Here is a 17617-nt window from a genome sequence, read left to right as displayed (position 1 = left end):
TGTGCAAAAAATCTTAGTTTGTCTAGTACAGTACTTGAGTAAATGCACTGTGTTACATTCCACCATGGACAACTAGTAACTGTTAATAACACTTTAAAGCATTACTCCAGTTCTTTGACATAATTTAATGAAAACAGTGGCAACATGTGACATTTCTCAAAAACTACAATGATGGTAGTGCCATTTGGATGAATGGATGATTTTTTTCAATACATGACAAGGACATATTCCAAAGCAATATAATAAATCAGAACAGTAGTAAAGACAGTTGTTGACATTTTGGGAAATATGCTTATTTGCTTTCATTCCTGAGAGTTGGAGGAGACTGATACCTTCCTTTTGACTGTACACAGTCTACAGCCAGCAGCTGGCTAGTTTAAATTAGCATAGAGAGTAGAAACAAGGGTAAAAAGCTCGCTTAACTCCGTCCAAAAGTAACAAAATCCATAGATCAGCACCTCTGAAGGTCGCTAATCAACAAGTTATAATGATGCTGGTTGGTGGATTTTGTTGGACTGAGCCAGACTAACTGTTTCTGCTTGTTTCCAGTCTTTTTGCTAAGCTAAGCAAAGCTAATGCTAGTTCCAGCAACATATTTAGTGTTCAGACATGCTAAAGATATCTCCTTTTATCTAACTCTTGATGAGAAAGCAAAAAAGCTTGCATGTTAGCATGTTAGCATGCATGTTTAAGTACTTGCTGGATGTAGTAGAATAAATACAATACAAACAAATACATGAAATATTAACCACATTAAATAAGATTATAAGGTTGGAAAGTCCTTGGAAATGAAATGATGGACTGGAGGAAAAAGAAAGACAGGCTTGACGGTTTACATCATTTCCAAATATTTTATTAAATTTTCAAAGCCAGGAAAGTCAACACGGGGAGATGGGTGTGGTGGTTAAAGGTAAAACCAAACACGTGGATTCATGATTTAACAATTTTAATCTCTTTTTATCCCATCGCTTCTCTCATTCTCCAACCTCTGCCCCAGTTAAAACATGCCCTTGTATTTGCTCTTGTCCTCCTGGTTCTTCTCCTCCATGCGCATGTTCAGCACAGCCAGCTCCTTCTTGACAGTCTTCTTCATTCCCGGGTCCAGTTCCAGCACCCTGCTGTAGTCTTGCCGGGCCTCCGCCTCGTTCCAGACCTCCACGTGGGCCTTGGCTCGCAGGTAGAAGGCCTTCATTACACCTGGAAGACATAATACAAACACATAGAGAGCGCGTGTTTGACAGCGGACGTTCATCTTAGGGACATCTGCAGCTCTGTAGTGTTCAATCAACAAGACGGGAGTGCGTCTGGAACAAATTAGTCAGATTCACATGTGCATCTGTGAACGCAAGTATAGCCTGAGCGTGCTGAAGTACAGGATCCAGCTCTTTTATAGGGTCAGACTTTTATAGACATATGAATTGTACATTTACAGCTACCATTAAAAAACAGCGAAAACACACCCAGCTTATTAAAGGCTGAATTAAGTGTGAGGCTGTAATGCTTACACAGCATGACAATCTTTTACCCTCATATACCAACCAGGCCGGAACGTGATTATCTGCCTAGAAAAGAAAGCCTTTCTGCACTCCATACTCACATTTCCCTCCAAATTTATCTCAAATTTCACCCAAATTTTGAATTAGCCAAAGAAAAACTGAATGCTTAGTTCCATCCACTAATATTATGCAATTATTAGTTAGTTTATCAAAATGAGCAGTAGATGGCACCAATTCTCCAGTAGGAAAAACATACTTTTGCAGAAGAAGAGAGCGCAATAGGTTAATTAAAAGAGGGCCAGCTGAACCTCAAACAGTGAAAAACAATGTTGAAAACACCATGGATATATGACTTTTTTGTTTGTTTCATGTATTAAAGATATGACAGGAACATTTCGGCATTAAAATGTCTAAAATACATCAGACGTAAGTTACATATTGTTGAGTTGTTTACTTATCCAAGGTAACTTTACGGTTCCTGCTAACCTTTCCTAGCTAGCTGCTAGTTGCTATCATTTCCTGAAAAACACGTCAGATACATCAAAGTGAGTTGGCAAATGTTAAAAAACATAACTTAATGTTAATATTAATATGATTTCTGCCTGAGTCATGTCCAGGGTTCAGAGGGTTACTTTTAAAATGTATTCCAATACAATTACAGATTACCTGTTCAAAACTGTAATCAGTAACCTAATCCAATGCCAAATTGTGTAACTGTTAAGCCTAATATAATGTTTGTTTGTTGTAGGTTTATTAATTGTTTGTCCAGCTCTGTCTTCTTTTGTTATGCTTCAATGCATGTTTAGATTAATAGCAAAATTATGGACATTTAAATGTATTTTATTATGCATTTTATTCATGCTTCACACTCAAACTTTAAGTGAGCCGTTAGTAGCAGTAAGTAGCAGAGTAGTATCAGTAGTATTGACAGGGTAGCCAGCTATAACTGGATTTCTATGTAGCTAGTTGTTAATGTTAAGAACTAGCTACTTAAATGTCTGTGGAGCTAACGTTAAACGTTGGTCTGTGTAGCTAACATAAGTGGTCGTTCTGTCTAGCTAACATTAAAAATTGTTCTGTGTTATTTGTGGAACCTAATCGATTCAGTCTCTCCTAAAGCTTCTAATTTGACTGTCCAACAGGAGGTGGAATATGCAACTATGCAAATTGCCTAACATATGTCAGTTAGCATCTGGCAGTTCCATAATGCTGGGGACCCATACTTTATATTTCTGACATAAAACTTTGAGGTACTCAACATTTCATAAGTTCATAAATGGGCACTATTGGCTGGCAAATAGACAATTTTCTGATGCAATACTTAAAAATGCACATTAAAATACAATGTCTGATGTCAGTGCCAAACCTGGATGCTGGTTGATGATGTCAGTGGTGTGTTCAATGGCTTCGTAGTACTCTTCCATGCGCAGCAGACACTGGACGTAGTTGAGCGTTAAGGTGTTGGCCATCTTCTCCAGCTTCAGCCACGGGACGTCCCATGATTTCTCCTGAAGGGGAAAGTGGTTCAGGTCCACGTCCGTACATACTGTTTTATAAAAGCAAATAAAATTCTGGTTTGGACCACGTGTCTGAGGTAACCACCTTCGTCTGAACGTTCTTGATGCAGATGATGGCCTCCTTGTACTTCTGCGTGGCCTCTTGGTAGTGTCCTTGTTTGTAGAGCTTGTTCCCCTGGCCATGCAGCACAGGGACGACCTTCAGCCTCTCCTCATCACTCAGAGCCCACGTCTCCCTGTTGTACTCACTGGGCTGCTGCACCTGTCAATCATAGAAGGGAGGCTGTTTTTCAGTTTTCACAAATTATACTATAAACCCCAATTCCAAAAAAAAGTTGGGACACTGTGTAGAATGTAAAAATACATAATTTGCAAATCACTTTCAACCTTCAACCTTGATATTTTTAAAGGCAAACTTAAGACCCACCTTTTTAGTCTGGCTTTTAACTAAATTTCTAATTTTATGTATTTATTTATTTATTTATTTTTATTTTTATTATTTATACTTTTATTGTTTTAATATTTTAAATTTATCTCCTGTGTTTCCTCATCTAATTTCTATCTAATTTCCTCATTATCATGATGTAACATGAGTGCTGATTGTATGGGTTTGTGTGATCCTGTGTGTGGGTGTGTGGGTGGGGTTGGGGGTGGGGGGGTATTCTCTTAGCTATGATTGTAAAGCACTTTGTGCTACAATTCCTTTTGTATGAAAAGTGCTATACAAATAAAGTTATTATTATTATTATTAATATTATTATATTCAGCTGAATACAGTAGAAAGACAAGATTTTTAATGTTGAAACCGATAAACTTTACTGTTTTTGTCAAAACAACTACACAACATGTCTGGATGGCAGCATATGTTGCTCCAAACCTGTACGCACCTTCCAGCATTAATGGGGCCTTCACAGATGCTGGCTTTTTAACTTCATACTGAAAAATAATTTGAAATATAGACTTGTCAGACCATCAGTTAAACTGTTTACCTGTTGAGCGTCCCACAACTTTTCCAGTCTTCTTGCCACTGTCCCAAATTTTTTTGAAACATGCAGGAATCAAATTCAGAATGATTTTATACATACAGAAAATCATCAAATCAAATTATCAGTTGGAATATTAAATAACTTGTCTTTTTTAAAACTATTTTCAAGTACAAATCGAAAATGAGCTGCAAATCGTATTTTTTTTTTTATTCACGTTTTACGCAACTTCCCAACTTTTTTGGAATTGGGGTTTGTATTTTTATATTGAATTGTCCTGGTTCACGCAGCGTTTTTGCTGGGGAATCTTCCCTTTGACACAGATTCACACATTTCTGTGTGGTCGTTGTTCTTTCTCACCTTTAGCAGCTCCAGGACAAAGTAGAGAGGCGCTGGTTCCTTCATCAGCTCATCCAGGTCGTCGTAGCCGAGGGTGTGGTAGGCGAACATGTTGGCCATGCCGCATGTGTGGATGGCCCATTCGACTGGGTCTTTGCCCTCTGCGATGCGCCTCATGCTCTTGGCCACAATTGGATAAACACCAGTGTGCTGGAGAGGAGAGAGGATGACAAGAGTCAACATTTAAAACAGAAGGAGGTTTGGACATCTGAGCCTCTTAAAAAAGTCAGATAAAGTCAGGCTCTAATGTCTGATGTCATGTTGTAACTGCAGGCTTTCAAATCCTTCCAATCTTATGAGTTTTTCCATTATTAAGTACAGTACTTAAGCACAGTTTTGAGTCACTTGTAATTGAGTATTTCCACTTTGCATTTCAAGGGGAAATATTGTACTATTTACTTTACTGCAGTCATTTTATAACTTTAGCTAATAGTTACTTTCCAGGTTCAGATTAACAACACAAAATCTAATCAACAGTATCATTAAGACTTTATTGATCCTCAGGAAGAAATTTACAAACTACCAAAAATATAATGTGTATTATCCTTTAATTCATTGGTTCCCAACCTGGGGTCTGGGTCCCCCTTAGGGGGGTGCCAGAAATCACAGGGGGTCGCCAGGACTTCTGTCTGCTCTGAGGTCATCACAATTAGATTTGCACATGTTAACTAAAATCCCAACTTTTAAAAAAGTCTGTAGTCAAAACTATTTAAAAAGATACATTTCTTTGTGTTAAATGTAAAACAGCAGGTTAGTTTGTAGACCGTGTGACCTCTCAAACTCTGTGATAATGAATCATTGTTCTTTTGGTATGGATGAGATAGCATAAGCCAACTTTGTTGGGTTGTTAAAATAAACATGTTAAGCTTATACTAAAAAGAGACATTTACCAAATATAATATGTCTAAGAATGGAAACAATTTAATTGGTTTTTATTTGGGACGGTAAAGCTTTGGAATTAATCAGCTTTCACTGGATACAAGTAGAGGGGCTCAAAGGAAAAAAGGTTGGGAACCACTGCTTTAACTGACCATTCTGCAGAATATCTTTCATTTAACTTTAAGTAGGATACTTTTCATGCTAATACTTTTGTGCTTTTACTTATGTAACACTTAAATGCATTACTTTTACTTATATAATTAAGTATTTCTGCACTGTGGTATTACTGCTTTTACTTTACACATCTTTTGTTTTTCTTTTTTAGACATTAAGATTTATTTTAAACAAATTATACATTTAGTGGTTTTCTATAATATTTCACCAAAGCAAATTTTATTTTTTCTCTTACAACTTTGTTTTTAAAAAGTACAAATAGTTTAACTATTTCTAAAGTAGTTTTTACATTGAAATGATCATTATAGACATAGCAAAAAGAAATAAGGTATTTAGCACTTTGTTATTACACGATTCAGATTAATGATACAAAATATCAATAAGACTTTACTGATCCAATGGAGGAAATTCACAAACTATCAAAAATATAATATGTATTAGCCTTTAACTTACCATTCTGCAGAGTGGTTATTTTTACTTTTGGCACTTTAAGTATATTTTGATACTAATATTTTTGTACTTTTTACTTACATAATATTTTAAATGCACAACTTTTACTTGTATACTTGAGTATCTCTGCACTGTGGCATTTTTACATATGAGTAAAATATCTAAGTACTTTTTTCACCAGTGTTCTTACTTTATGATTATCACTGGTATTATGGAACTAAAAAAGCCAGAGAGATGGGAAAAGTGCACACATTTGTTCTAAATAGTTTATACGTTTAGAAGTTAAATGCAATGTTTTTTTCATGATATGTCATCTACTTTAATGTCATTTTTTTCTTACTTTTTTTTCAAAATTTCCAAATAGTTTTGATATTTATAAAGTAATCTTTACATTCAAATGATCACTACAGGCACAACAGAAAGAAATAAGGTATTTAGTATGTTATTATTACAAATTTACATTTTCCTTGTTTTAATCAATGGACGTGAAAACAAGAGAAGAATCTGTCCTATACATAGACTTACTTGGTTAATAGTAACATGGTGATATAGATCATACTGTACTTACCCTGCACAGGAAATATGATTCATTTTATATTTAACTGATTAATTTTTTTTTTTTTTTTTAGATGTAAATGAGTTGTTTCACATTAGATCCAGTCTATTTCCTCAGTTTACAGTAACATGGCAAGTTTGCCCTCCGCTGGATGGGAGTGATACTGCAGCACATGTGCAGTGCAGTGTGTGCTGCAGCCATGTTGTTCAGAGGAGTGAATAAACGCTCTAAGCCCCATCGCATCTAATCAGAGTGGAGGGAGTCAGTGGTGCTGATTCAGCAGGAATCAGAGCCGATTAGAGAAAAGTGAGGCTGCCGCAGATTAATGACAGTATGCCTCAACCCATCTGTCTCTGGCACACATACACACACACACACACACACACACAGAAACACAGACATAATATATACTTTATAGATTACATAAAGTGCAGGTGCATATATATATATACACAATATATTATATATGATATTCATTATGTTATATAGACATTCACAAAGAAAATAAACAGGGAATTCAAAGTGAAACTAAAGTTAAAGTGAATCAGTATTAATACATGAATGTTTTAAACCACATATATGCTTATTTTCTTTCTGTGAGTGTTTCCTCCTCAGTGTGTTGATCCAGTTTTGAAAATGTTGCGAGCAGTGGTGGACTCTGTCTGAGGGACAGGGGCAGAAGACATTATAAGGGCACCAGCTGTATGTGGTGGGGCACCAGTGTGCAGAAAGTCATGATGCATTTATGGGAAAACAGGCCACACTACCATGTTTTATCCACTGGAAGGCCACCCTAGAGGACACTTTACCATGTTTTGTTCACTGAAAGAGCACCCTAAAGGACAATTTATCATGTTTTATCTGATGGAAATCCACCCTAGCGGGCACTTTACCATTGTTTGTTCACTGGAAGGACACCTAAGAAGGTACTTAATCATGAGTCTACTAGTGGTCTTCAGATTCCCACTCTGTTCACTGTTAGCCCTGTGCAGCAGTGATACATCCTCCTTTATTTTCTGTCTGCTCTTCTGTTAATTTTCTATTTCATAAACAGGAGAGTCATCAGTGAGAGTGCAATATGCCCGTGCTTTATGTTTAGCCTCTAAAAGTAGAACTTACGCTCATAAAACTTGTCTTACTGTTGTTCCCGTGCTTGTTAGTGAAAGCAGAGTCTGTAACTTCCACAGCTGCACAGTGACGTCAGTCTGCATGAAGTGAACAGTCAAACCTGTCAGAGGAGACTCTGATTCACTGTGCTTAAAAACACTGCAGAGTACCCAACAAATCAAAAAGAAAAAAAAGAAAAAACACCTGGAACTTATATTTTGTCAAACACATTTTACAACAGTCAACTGTCCATCTTGTCTGGTAGTAATATTGATCCTGACTTTTAGAAGGAAGCTTGAAGAATGTACAGTGATTTTTTTTTTTTGTCTCTGTTGCATTAGACGATGTTTCAGACAAAAATGTTTATATTATTAATTTGATTATTTTGTTAGAGAAGATATCTATTTTTAAAGCTGCCAGTGTGGACTCCTTGAAAATTAATAATTTTAGAATGTTTAATGTTTTTTTTAAACATCACTTTATTCTGGAAGGATTTACTGCAAAAGGAAATGATGACCTGAAAGGAAAGACAAAGAAATTCAACACGTTTTTTCTTCTTTTCTATACGGTTGTTTAGGGCCAAGATGGTTAAAGGAGGCTACCTGTGACTTTGTGTGTTGCTTGCTACATCATGTGAAGCTGCAGGTTAGATTTGGAGGCTGGTCTGAACTGTTGGAAAATCAGGTTATTTAAGTGTAATGCAGATTTCATGAAGCCTGATGTTAGTAATTGCTTTACACTACAGACTGGAGTCTCTGTTAACAGTGACAAAAAGCTAAAACACTTGTTTCCTCTATGAAGTATCTCAAAATAATGACTTTGATGATATGACATTTTTTGATAAAGTTCCTAAATATTTTGAGATTGTATCTAAAAATAATGTATATAATATTTAAAAATAAAATCATCTGTAGTTAAATTCATTGTTTGGACTTAAAATCCCTGTTTTTGCCTCTAAAATGATGAACAGTGTTGAGTTGACTCGTGTGCTTTGATAACTCATTATGTAGCCATGATAATGCAGGTTAGCTAGCAAGCAAATAGCAAGAAATCAAGATTGTTCTAATGAAAAACATATCAGCTAAAATTAATAATACATTCATTACTTCCACAGCAGCTTGCCAGGTGAAAATTACTGCATTTATGTCCAGTTTAATTAACTTTAATGCTGCAAAAAACATTGATAACATAGCTAACAAGTAAATTGTGTGTGTTAATGCAGTTATGGACATTGGGCCTCACGCAAGAACATTTTCATGCCTTCAATTTCTGTCCTTTTTTCATTCGAAGGCCTCGTCGCCACGTCAGATTCAACAAACGCTCATAACTTCAGAAAACTGATCCACCTGTGTGTATTTGAGTGACATGAGATTTGTAAATTAGCATAGTTAACACCCCAATAATATAAGGCTGTGCTTCCTGCTCCATATGTCGGGAAGTGTTCATTCATGAAAATGACATCAAAGAGAAAAAAGAAGAACTTTATGAGTTTGGAGTTTGACGTTCTGCTTTTAGAGATCCATAAAGGGAAATCTGTCATTTTAACAGCATCAGCAGTGAAATTAAAAGACCTGCTAAAGCAGAGAAATGGGAAAAGCGAGTGCTGTTAATGCAGTGTTACCTGAGGGTCGGACTGTCACTGAAATAAAGAGGAACTGTCTGGGAGGAAAAAAGAAAAGACTCGCCACAGCCACAGAAAGGGGCGATCGAGGGTGATCCATCACGGAGAAAGAGGACAGAATAAATGAGGATGTTGACCTGGACAGACACTTGAATTAATGATGACAGACTTTATATGTAAATTTGTAATGATATTATAATTTGAAATGTAGTCAAACAGGATAATGTTGACATAATTATGAAGTGTAATTTATTTTTCAAACTCAAAATGTCTTTAAACTAATGAAATATACAGTCATTAATGAAAAACTTCAGTTTGGAGAACAGCAGACTGACTGCACATGACTCTACAACAGGTCTGGACCACTCGGAAATTGTGAAAATTCAAAACACGAGAAAATTGGTGAATGCCACAAGTTCTCTTAAATCACTCAAATGCCCCACTTAAGAACAGATCAGTTCATACAAGTGGTTCTTGCACGAGGCTCAGTGTGTTTGATTTGTGGGAGACACTGGGAGTGTTTTGGTGCCACAAGCAAAATCTTGTAATGGGCCACCAAAATCCTCAGCCCGGCCCTGTTCTGATATATTCATAGGATTATATTTGCTTTACGTTTGTTACTTTCTTGTTAGGTTTGTTGATATATTGGTTGTGGTGACACATGTTGTGTATTTGTATTTATTAGGACGTATAGGTTTGATTCAGTGTTCTGGTGATTTATGTCATGTTTTAGTTATTAAAAAATAAATAAATAAATAAAATTCAGCACTCACAATGGTGTCACACCAGAATTCGGCCACTTCACCGATCCTCATGGAGGGCAACAGGATCTCCCAGATGTCCAGTTTAAACATGTTGCCGATCACTATCTCCATGGGCGTCCCCACCACTTTGCTGTCGTCTATCACGGTACGCTCATCATTACACAGCTGGGTGCGGAAGTGGAACGTCACCTGGGGTAAAAAGAACCACACAGAGAGGAACTTCTTATTAAAACTACACAGTGTGGACAAAAGGTGGAGAAAAGGCTGATCAGATAATCAGAAAGGCCAAATAGTTGAGTGAAATGAAGGTGATCACAAATACTAGAATATACGTGACGGGCAAAGTGTAACATGTTTTGTTGAAATAGGGGAGGAAACACAACTGTCTGTCATTCTCAACAAAAATGTTATGTCACAAGTTTCACACAGCTCGGTTATTCAACAGGGCAGACAGACAGACAGACAGACAGACAGGAGAGACAGACATGCCGAGGTTGCATGGTTGTATAACATCCAAGGAAAGAGAGACCATTTAACAGAATTGTGCGCGCACACACACACACACACACACACACACACACACACACACTATGGTGTTAAAACTACTCTTCACAAGCTTCTTCCATATTTCATGATTACAGTGCCTCATATACAGAACCACAAGTCAGGAGGGATGTCAGGAAACTGGGTTGATATCAAGTATAATTGAATCCTGTGTGATTGTTTCTGTACTTTACTTGAGTTTTTATTTTTCTGACGTTTTACTTTTACTCTACGTTTGAACACAAATATCTGTACTTTCTGCTCTTTATATTTTCAAAACTTTATTTTAGTTACTTTAGTTTAACGCATTTGAAGAGAATTATTGATTATTTTTCTTTTGCATCATTTTCAACCATCAACCTAAATGGATGAGACAATAACATAGAAAAGATGATTCCTTGGTGTGTCCACCACCTCATATCATGCACAACAGACGTAACGGGATGAAAAAGATGTAACAAGACAAAAAGGATGTAAAAAAGACATAACAAGACAAAAACGACAAAACAAGACCTAACAAGACGTAAAAGATGAAACAAGATGACAAGAGGAAAATGACTTAAACAACATAACAAGGCTAAAATCAAAAGATGTAACGGGCGGAAAATGATGAAACAAGATGTAACAAGATGAAAACAAGGACAAAAATGACCTAAAAGATGCAACATGTTAACAACAAGGTAACAAGACCTAACAAGATGAAAAGGATGTAAAAGACATGACGAGACAAAAAAATGACATTAAAGATGAAACAAAATAAAAAAAACAAAATGACAAAAATGATGTAAAACGCATATCAAGACATAACAAGACAAAAAAAACCTAACAAGACAAACACATCAAGATGTAACAAGTTGAAAACAATGTCAAAAACATAATGATACCAAACAAGACAAAACAGATGTACAAGTGATGATGTAAAAGACGTAACAAGGCAAAAATGATGTAAAAGACGTAACAAGACAAAAGCGATGTAACAAAATGAAAATAACATAAAAGACATAACAAGACTAAACAAATAAGAGAAAGAGACTCAACTGCAGAGAAAAAGTGAAGTTTGATCAGATTTGCAGTCAGTAGAAATGTCATTTTTTCAGCACTTCTACTTTAATAAGACAGTTTTTGTTTTTTTTACACAAGTATCTGTACTTATTCTTGAGTTAAGAATGTGCGCACCTTTGCCTCCTCTGTTGTCACCTTAAGAAGCAGTAAAGAGAAGATTTCCAATAAATAAGAAATCATTTTTTAAATTCAAGAATGGCCTCGTGTCAAAAAGAGTTGCTCTCTCAAAGAAGTTGAGGCTTCCCTTTTTCAAAAGTACTCTCCCTCGTTGTATAACAGTGTTCTTCGTGTTAGACTCATTTTGTCAAACATGATGCGGATGGTTCAGAGGGTAGAGAATAAACCCTGGAAATACTGTTCTCATTAAAGGGAGCATTGAGTAACATACGTCTTCTATCAACCTCTACTGGCTGCCGGTGGGAATTGCAACAACACAAATGTGCATCCCTTCACCCTTCCTGTGGAGTTGATACGTTGGCACAAATCAGGAAAATGAAAACCACAAATCTCAAGTAATGAAGCCGACTGAGCAAAAACCCTTTCAGACCTTCACAGAATATATCAAGGCTGTGCTTTCAACAGGCCAATAAAGACAAACACTGTTACTTTAAATCTGTTGCATACTGCATGTTGTATTTTAGCAAAAAAAAAATAAAAAAATGCAATTTTACATCTCTAGTCACTCAGAAAATAACAAAAAGAGACGTTACACATAGAGATGGCTTGATAACACTTTTTAATGATACAATTTCAATTACCAGTCGTCAACTAAGCTGTTAATAATTTAATAACCTTTAATGTATTCATACTTGTTAATGGATACACTTTGTTTAACCGAGCCATGTAAAATACATCATGCTCAAACACAAATATTCTACCAGGGGTGGAGGTAACTAATTACAAATACTCAAATTACTGCAATTAAATAGTTTTTGGGTTATTTGTAATTTTATGAATGGGTTTTCAAGTCTGTACTTTTACTTGTACTTGCATTACACTATGTAATCTGCTTAGTTACTTTTACAAAAACAGTTGAGTACTGACTACAGTTTTGTCTGCATTTTTGTAATCAATACATTGATCGGATCACAAATAAGCCAATGAAAAGAATGATGTATCAGCAACAAATAAAACCCTGCAGCAGCACAGGTTTAGAGTAAGGATGTTAATCATTAATCATTAATCAATTCATCACTCTTAATTTAACAAACTAAAAAGTTGTAATTTAGGGAAACTTAAAATGACCAAAGAAATTTGGGAATTGAGAAAAAAAACATCTTTTGTCTAAAAAATGAGTAATGATTAATTGACTGTTAGCTTTTTCATCAGTTGAGGGAAAATGCATAAAATTTGCAAACTTGGAGAGTTGATGATGAGCCCTGAGCAACAGAACAGAACAGAACCGAACAGAACAGAACAGAACAGAACAAAACAGAACAAAACAGAACAGAACAGAACAGAACAGAACAAAACAGAACAGAACAGAACAAAACAGAACAGAACAGAACAGAACAGAACAAAACAGAACAGAACAGAACAGAACAGAACAGAACAAAACAGAACAGAACAGAACAAAACAGAACAGAACAGAACAGAACAGAACAAAACAGAACAGAACAGAACAGAACAGAACAGAACAAAACAGAATAGAACAGAAGAGGAGTTTAAAATAACTTAGACAAAAAATCTGGACAAACAGAAACTCCTTTGATTGACTGCTGCTATTGAACTGATCCTTCATTAGATGATTTATATATTAAAATGTAACATATTTGTTATGTTATGTCCTTTTGATAGTCAAAGACAAGTTTGTAAAATAGAGGCTCTGCTTGCACGTTCTGCAGTTTTTTTTATACTTTGCACTCATTCTACCACAGTTTACACAGACTGTTGCTCTGTCTTGTATCACCATGGTCATATGATGATAATTAAATGCATATGTCAAACTCTATTAGTACCTGTAATTAATTTAGACATTAAAGCTTTGTGGGATTTATTTTTAATCATCCTCTTTAATTTGTCTTCAAATGGAAAGCTGCTATTACTTCTATCTGAAATGTGGTTCAGTCAGATGTATTTACTGCACAGTAAATGGACTGTACAGTGTCATAGCTGTGGATTCACACGTCTCAGTCTTTAAAGGGACAGTTCACCCCCAAATCAAAAATATACATATTTTCTGGTGGCCTGTAGTGCTATTTATCCATCTAAATGTTTTTGGTGTGAGTTGCAGAGTTTTGGAGATATCAGGTTTATGCCTTCTCCCCAATATATTGGAACTAAATGGCACAAGTCCTGTTGCTTCAAGTACCTAAATAAATAAATAAATAAATAAAGTGTTTCTTCTGAGAAATTATGTCCTGGTTCCTCAAGATCTTTCAATAGATCTTGTTGTGAGAAGTTTCATGAAGGAACTACTTTCTTTCAAGCAGGAAAAAAGTAGACCTGGTCTTTCTCTACTACAGAGAGAAAGTAGTTCCTACATCAAACTGCTCACAACAAAATCTGTGGATTATTTTGAGCAATCAGATTATCATTCTTGGAAAGGGAAACCAAGTAGTGAATTCTGCATGACCTTGCAACTTTGTCCAGTAACCGCAGTTTCTCCACAAGTTTGACCAATCATCATACTTTCCCACAAGTTCCGCCAATCATAGTTTTCATATCATTTTTGTATTTTTGATTATCTCATGGGTACTGAGAAGAACACAAAGTTTATCATTGTAATTGACATTTGTCAACGCTCTGTGCATTTTTATATCCTGCTGTTTTGACAAAGTTTCAGCTCCAAAATGATTTTGCTTCTTTGTGGAATGACTCCCCAGTGCACTTTTTCATTTAAAATTGAAGCATAATTTGTTATATTTTTTGTAATCCTAAGATTTTTTGGTAAGGTACATACAGAACAAAGTGCAGATTTATTCTCCCTGGAACAACTTGCCTTTTTTTTTTAACAAATTGTACAAAAACAAGTGCAACTTTTTATTTGCAATTTTCACTTGCTCCTGCAGTTTCATTGCAAAAGACACCTAAAAACATTGCAGCCTGCATCATGTTTTTATTTTTATTTTTCACAAAAAGCTGCTGTGAAATCAGGCTGCAAAAATTCCCCCCAAAAAACCTACATAATCCTGGAGGGACTGATGGATGGGAGTTTGAAGGTAAAAGTATAAAAAGCCAACGTAAAGACAACGAACATAAAGACAAATAGGTGTGTGTCTATCAGTGATATTGTAGATATAATGGAGAGTGTTCAGAAGAATCAGAATCAGGATGGTGGTTTATAGCCATGTAGGTTTTCTGTGGTATGTTGGTGCATAACAATAAAAACAGAACAAGAAAAATATGAATCAAGGTGAAAGCAGGTGGTGAAGGCCTACAGTACCTTTGTTCCAGCGATGAATTTTGGGATGTCTCCGGTTCCTCCATACAGGATGGTTTTCTTGATTCCCTCTGAGCCCAGCAGCAGCGTATCCTGCATGTCCGACATCTTTTTTTCCTTTATTGATATGGCTCACCTTCTATTAGCACGCATACGTACATAAATCCTGTGAGCAGGTCTGTGTGTACGATGTGTGGAGCACAACATGTATAAAAGGGCATGGATGATTTGGAGGTGTTGTTGCTGGTGGATTAGGTGAGGTAGGGATAATGAGATTAGAAACTTCTACTCCTTATGTTTCATCATCTGTCTGTCACATTGTGGATCATCTTCATCAGCACTTTCTCCGAATGCTGTACTCCAGAAACGTCCAGAAAGGATGAGAACCAGAGAGTCAGGAGGAAAGAAATGTGAAGTGGGTTCAGTTTTCAAAATGAGGGACTTATATAGGTTTGTTGTTGTTGTTGTTGTTGTTGTTAGTGTGTTAGGGATATGTGTCAGGGTTGTTATAGCTTTGTATTTTTCCATAGTTTTTATTTTTTTATTTCCTTTTTTTTCAACTCAGTTTAGTTTTTCATACTGTTTCCAGAGTTTGCTCATTTCTGTTAAGTTTTTATTGTTTTAAAATGTTCAGTTTTAGTTCCATCCAATCAATCAATCAAGGGATCAACGAATCTGTATCATTTATTATCATTATACAACACAGGGCTGAACAATGGAATCAATGAGTTGTAGTTCATCCATGCTTCACACAAAATACAACATATATACAGATAATTGATTAAATTCAGAGCAGAATCTGATCAAATAAAATGAACAATATATTTGCCTTACATATACATGCCCCCCCCCCCCCCCCCGAAATAATTTTGTGTTGCATTTTTTGAATTTGCATTGAATGTAAACAGCAGCAAAGAGTTCATGATAATAATATGGTCAATAACTTCACATTAAAAGGTCAACATGAGGGAAAAACTGACCATCAGCTTTGACTGAGTTTGTGCATGAAGCACCATCAATGTCCTGCTGGAGTCTTGTGTGTTGCATCCTGTCAGCTTAGAATGTGATCCGTCCGTCAAGTGCAACAGCTGGATTTGCAATGTTGTGGTAGAGCAGGTCTCTCTGTGTGGGGGCAACAGTCTCCGTTTTCCCATTCTTTGGCCAGCCCGAGTCCCATTTTGTCCATTTCATTTTCCAGCCTCAAGTCCCAGCGGTAGCATGAGTCTTATCTGCTCACCTCCTCTCCTCGTGAGGTGGTCTGTGGCGGTGCATCCAGCTGACCTGACTGCATTTTTGAAAGGTGCATATTACATAGTTGACCATCTCAGGGTCTGTGAGTGCATTTCTGTCACAGGGGATGCATGTTTCAGCAATCAAGCCAACTGCCTTAGCAGCGTTTATTAGTTTCAGTATTAGTTTTCATTTATTTTTATATTTATAATATAGGAGATGTTTGTCAGGGGCTAAATTTAATTAGTTCAGTAGTTATTATAATGCAAACACAACACAGTTACATCTCAGTCTCAGTAAGCATTTTATTTATGCAGCAATGCCTATTCATGCTTGTAGTCCTGACAAATTTGTCCAAACTGACAGACTAAACCTAAAAACATTCCCTGTATATTTTATTTTATAGTGTTATAGTGTATGTATCGTCAGTTAGTTTTGTAAGTGCAAAATATTGTTTCAGATTCAGATTTCAGTTTTATTCCAATTAACTAAAATGTTTTTACACACCACATCTGCGTGGGTCATGAATCTTGAATGTACCATGAGATGAGAATGAAAAATGTGTGTGTGTGTGTGTGTGAGAGAGAGAAAGAGAGAGAGAAAAGGAAGAAAAGGGAGAAAGAAAGAAAACAAACACAAATAGGTCTGTGAGAGTAGGACATGGTTTCCATTCCAGAGGAAATTTCCTGGATTTATGTGGATGTGGTGATCTGAACAACGCCGAGAATACTGAGAAATGGTGGGGCAGACAATTACTGTATGGACTCTGTGACCTTGTCTATTAAACATCTGTCTCCCATCTGGGCAGTGTGTGTGTGAGAGAGAGAGAGTGTATGTGAGTGTGTGTAATCCAAGTCTCCTGTAGTGTTTGCTAACAAAGTCTGCAAGCAGTTTGAGAAGGCAATTATTCTCAAACCTTACCCAGTGTTAATGCCTTATTCCGTACTAATTGCACAAATAGAAAACCCCATAACTGCTCCTTGGCAGTGCTCGCTATTGTATAACTTTACAGCTTTGTGTTTCCTCTGTGGAGCAACGTGGAGCAGAGGGTATTTCATCAGGAATTATCAGGCCAGGCTGCTGTCTTATCTCTGTTCAAATAAGTCCTCTGTATCCTTGGAAAATGCTGCAACATACTATCAAGTTTGCCTTTTTTTTCCACTGATGTGACAAACAGGATTGGGCAACAGTTTGGTATGTACTTGGCAGCTCTCCAATCACAGGCAGTGAACAGACTGGACGCTCTCTTGTGGAAGAGGTCGGCAGTGCAGCTGGAGTGGGTCCTTCTGTTCTTGATCATTTCGGGTTTGTGGCCGGTTTTACAAAATACCTTAAATATGACACTACATGCTTAATTCCTCCTGCTGAGGGATTTACTTCAGGGTGCTGCTCAGGATCCCTTAAAATGTTTTTTTTTAATTAAGGAAACTTACTGCATTTACTGCACTGAAAGA

At 36.4% G+C, this 17617-nt stretch overlaps 1 protein-coding gene across 1 annotated transcript; it reads right to left on the bottom strand.

The window, feature by feature from the left end:
- Positions 1-929: 929 nt before the first annotated feature.
- aipl1 (aryl hydrocarbon receptor interacting protein-like 1) lies at positions 930-15313 on the bottom strand. The gene is made up of 6 exons (XM_084716639.1): positions 14937-15313; positions 9956-10135; positions 4357-4545; positions 3099-3275; positions 2863-3004; positions 930-1197 (listed from the first exon to the last, which is right to left on the bottom strand). The coding sequence occupies exons 1-6, from the start codon at positions 15039-15041 to the stop codon at positions 998-1000; spliced, it is 993 nt and encodes a 330-aa protein (XP_084572765.1). The 5' UTR covers positions 15042-15313; the 3' UTR covers positions 930-997.
- Between the last annotated feature and the right edge of the window lie 2304 nt (positions 15314-17617).

This window comes from Lutjanus erythropterus, chromosome 4 (genome assembly GCF_056507025.1).
Source record: "Lutjanus erythropterus isolate fLutEry1 chromosome 4, fLutEry1.hap2, whole genome shotgun sequence".
In the NCBI taxonomy this organism is placed as follows: Eukaryota; Metazoa; Chordata; class Actinopteri; order Lutjaniformes; family Lutjanidae; genus Lutjanus; species Lutjanus erythropterus.
This window is presented reverse-complemented; position numbering and strand designations above follow the sequence as displayed.